Source organism: Gallinula chloropus, assembly GCF_964237585.1.
Source record: "Gallinula chloropus genome assembly, chromosome: 25".
Classification (NCBI taxonomy): Eukaryota; Metazoa; Chordata; class Aves; order Gruiformes; family Rallidae; genus Gallinula; species Gallinula chloropus.
The window spans coordinates 4,671,100-4,674,555 of record NC_140110.1 but is presented as its reverse complement, the minus strand read 5'-3'; the positions used below and the strand labels follow the sequence as shown (position 1 = coordinate 4,674,555).

Genomic DNA, 3,456 nt, shown 5'->3' with positions numbered 1-3,456 from the left:
CTGACAAAAACCCAGCAGTTAAACATGACACAGTTTAATACCCATGAAATCTCTCTCCTCAGCTGCCTGCTATGGCCAAGCAGCGTGTGAAGGGGGTCAGCTTTCAGAGGAGATTCTCTCCCAGAAAAGATTTAATCAGATCCATAGAAAGGTCACTTATCACCAGGTGAGCTGATGGGAGGTAAATAACCAAAGAGCAAACGCAGGTGGAAACCGTTGAGCAAAGTGAAGGCCATTGGTATGCAGACAAAGATAAGTATTTTGTTGCTACTTAGAAACATCCAGTCAACAGTTTCAATATGAAATCTTTGAGCTCCTGGTTCCTCATGCTGTAGATGAGGGGGTTCACTGCTGGTGGAATCACTGAGTAAAGAAATGCCAATACCAGGTTTAAAGACAGGGAGGAGATGGAGGGAGGCTTCAAGCTGGCAAACACAGCAGTGCTGACAAAAAGGGAGACAACGGCCAGGTGAGGGAGGCAGGTGGAAAAGGCTTTGTGCCGCCCCTGCTGCGAGGGGATCCTCAGCACAGCCCTGAAGATCTGCACATAGGACACCACGATGAACACAAAACAACCAAAAGTTAAACAGGCACTGACCACAATGACTCCAATTTCCCTGAGGTAGGTATCTGAGCAGGAGAGCTTGAGGATCCCGGGTATTTCACAGAAGAACTGGTCTATAGTATTGCCCTTGCACAGGGGAAGTGAAAAGGTACTGGCTGTGTGCAGCACAGCATGGAGAAACCCACTGCCCCAGGCAGCTGCTGCCATGTGGACACAAGCTCTGCTGCCCAGCAGGGTCCCGTAGTGCAGGGGGTGGCAGATGGCAACGTAGCGGTCATAGGCCATGACAGTGAGGAGACAGTACTCTGATGAGAACAAAAAGAAAAAGAAAAAGATTTGAGCCAGACATCCCGTGTAGGAAATGGCCCTGGTGTCCCACAGGGAATTGGCCATGGATTTGGGAACAGTGGTGGAGATGCAGCCAAGGTCAGTAACAGAGAGATTGAGGAGGAAGAAGTACATGGGGGTGTGGAGGTGGTGGTCACAGGCTATGGTGATGATGATGAGGCCATTGCCCAGGAGAGCAGCCAGGTAGATGCCCAGGAAGAGGCAGAAGTGCAGGAGCTGCAGCTCCCGTGTGTCTGCAAAGGGCAGGAGGAGGAACTGGCTGATGGAGCTGCTGTTGGACATCTGCTACCATCAACTGTGGAGACCTGTCCAAGGAGGAAAAGGCACAGTGAGAATTCAGGGAACTCTTCTCTGAGGAAAACCTCTTCCAGTTCTTAGGGAATCAGATCGATTCTCTGGATTCAGGAAGACTTTTGTCATGCCCGTTATGGGAGGTCTGTTTTGTGCTGGCTTGATTGCACCACTGCTGGGAGGAGGGTCAGCTGTGGGCTCTTGAGAACTCAGCCTGTTGGAGCTTTGCTCTCCTGACTGCAACTGGGGAATGTTTCTTCTGTCAGGACTCCCTGACATTGCTGCTGCAGTGCCAGTGAAACCTTCCCCTGAGTGCAGAGTGGGGAGAGCTGCTCTGTCCATCAGCCCTGCTCTCAGCTGCCCTGTGCTGGACGCTCTCTGATCACAACCTCGTGTTCCCCATAGAAGATACTGGACCCCACAGAGAGCTGAGGAATCCAATCTCCCAGGGCAGAACTCCAAAGCCCTCCTGTGGTCTCATCTTACCCAAGGAGGATCTCAGCTCCCTGCTCCCAGCCAAGGACACACAGGGCTCAGTGCAGCTGCCCACACACAGGAGATAAAGGGCATTACCATTGCCTCAATCCTGAGATGTCTCCTGCATGGGACTCCTCTCTGGGGCACAAGAGTCCCTAGGACAGCGCTGCCATTGTGAGAGGCAGCCTGCAGCCCAGCAGGAGCCCCCACGAAGTCCTCAGTCCTACAGATGGGGGTACTGAAGTCAGGGTCAACTCAGTGCCTGTCCCAGTAATGGACATGATCAGAGTCCCAGGTAATGGTGGCACAAAGACAGGAAGGACAGGAGATGAAACACCAAAAAATGGTTCAGCTTAGGCGGGAAGGTAGGGACAGACAGACAGGAACTCACGGGTTTCTCCTCACTAGAGGGTTGTGCTGCCAAGGTGAAGACTCAGCCTGAAACCCTTGAACTCTGAATGCAGAATCTTAGCTGGTTGACAGAAACCAGGTGGTCACCGTGGGAGAAAGTCAGCACTCTGGGGGATGTCAAGGAGGTACCAAATCCCCACTGCCAGGGCATTTCTGGGAGCTGCTTCTCTTCAACCATGTGACCTCCTACTCTGTGCAGACCCCTCCTGGCATCAGGGCACTGCCCCAGGGAACCTCTGTGTGCACAGGGCTCAGGCAAAGCTCTGACGTCTTAATGAGAATTGAATTATCATTGCATATTACTGAGGGGAGAAATAAGTTCTAATATACCACAGTCAGCCCAGCCCACAAGAGAGGAAAAGTCAAAGCTAAGACTTAGCCTGGCAGGAAAATGCTTCCTTGATATTGTTCTTCAAAGATCCTTCGCAATTTCTCATAGATCAGATGGAACTGGGAGTAAACTTGACCCATGCAGCCCTTTCTTGCAGCAGAAGGACCTTACGCAGCCCTTCCCTGGGTCTCTCCTACAACCCACAACTGCTGTCACTATCTCTGTCTAAAGCCCAACAAGCAGGCTGAGTGCTGACCCTGGCAGCAGCAAAGCCCCTGCCCCAACACACAGCCACAAGGTGCAGGGACCCTGCTCACAAGGACAGCCCTGGGCACCCATGGGTGCACACACTGCTTCACACCTCTGCAGCCATGCCCAGGAGAAGACAGCTGTCCTGCCCTGTCCCTCTGATGGGGCAGAAGGGCATCCCTTCCAGGCAGCACTTTCTGGTCCTAGAGAGAACCTGTCCTTCTGACAGACCCCACACACTGCCCCATGTCCCAGCTTTAGGAGATCCCTCCAGGAACAGAACCTGCATTGCCCTGCACCCACAGACATACCAGGCAGAGTGCTGTGGAGATTTCTCGTCCAGTGAGCTCTCAGCATCCATCAGCTCTCTCAGCCTCACAGGTCTTCCCTCGGTGCCTACAGGCAGTGTCCCCAGCCCTGTGTGCTTGGCAGAGGAGCTGCTCCTGGCCAGAGCTGTCTCTCTGCAGTGCTCTTGGGTTTTCATGAGCTCCCACTGTCCCAGGGGCCCAGCCCAGCTCACAGCAGAGGAGCAGGTGAAGGCGTCACATACTCCATCCCCTCTGGGCTCCTTCAAAGCGTCTCTGGAGCTCCAAGGAACCAACTTGGAGAGACACTGAAGTCCTCACTAAAGTTACCTCCGTCATCTGTGGAGAAATCTTTCTGTCATTTCTCCTGATCAGAGCTGGGCAGGAGAATCACCTTTCCTTGTCTCTGCATGAGACAGAAGACACAGTCAGGGACAGTGAGGGGACTCTTTTCCCCTGTGGAAGGAAGGGAGTCAGGT

The 3,456-nt window shown here is 53.1% G+C and overlaps 1 protein-coding gene across 1 annotated transcript; it reads right to left on the bottom strand.

Annotated features, from left to right (window-relative positions):
* Nucleotides 1–271: 271 nt before the first annotated feature.
* LOC311200880 (olfactory receptor 14C36-like) lies at nt 272–1,195 on the bottom strand (the record flags this gene model as incomplete). Its single annotated transcript, XM_084275183.1, has 1 exon — nt 272–1,195. One exon carries the CDS (start codon nt 1,193–1,195, stop codon nt 272–274), a length of 924 nt encoding a protein of 307 aa, XP_084131309.1.
* Nucleotides 1,196–3,456: the final 2,261 nt, after the last annotated feature.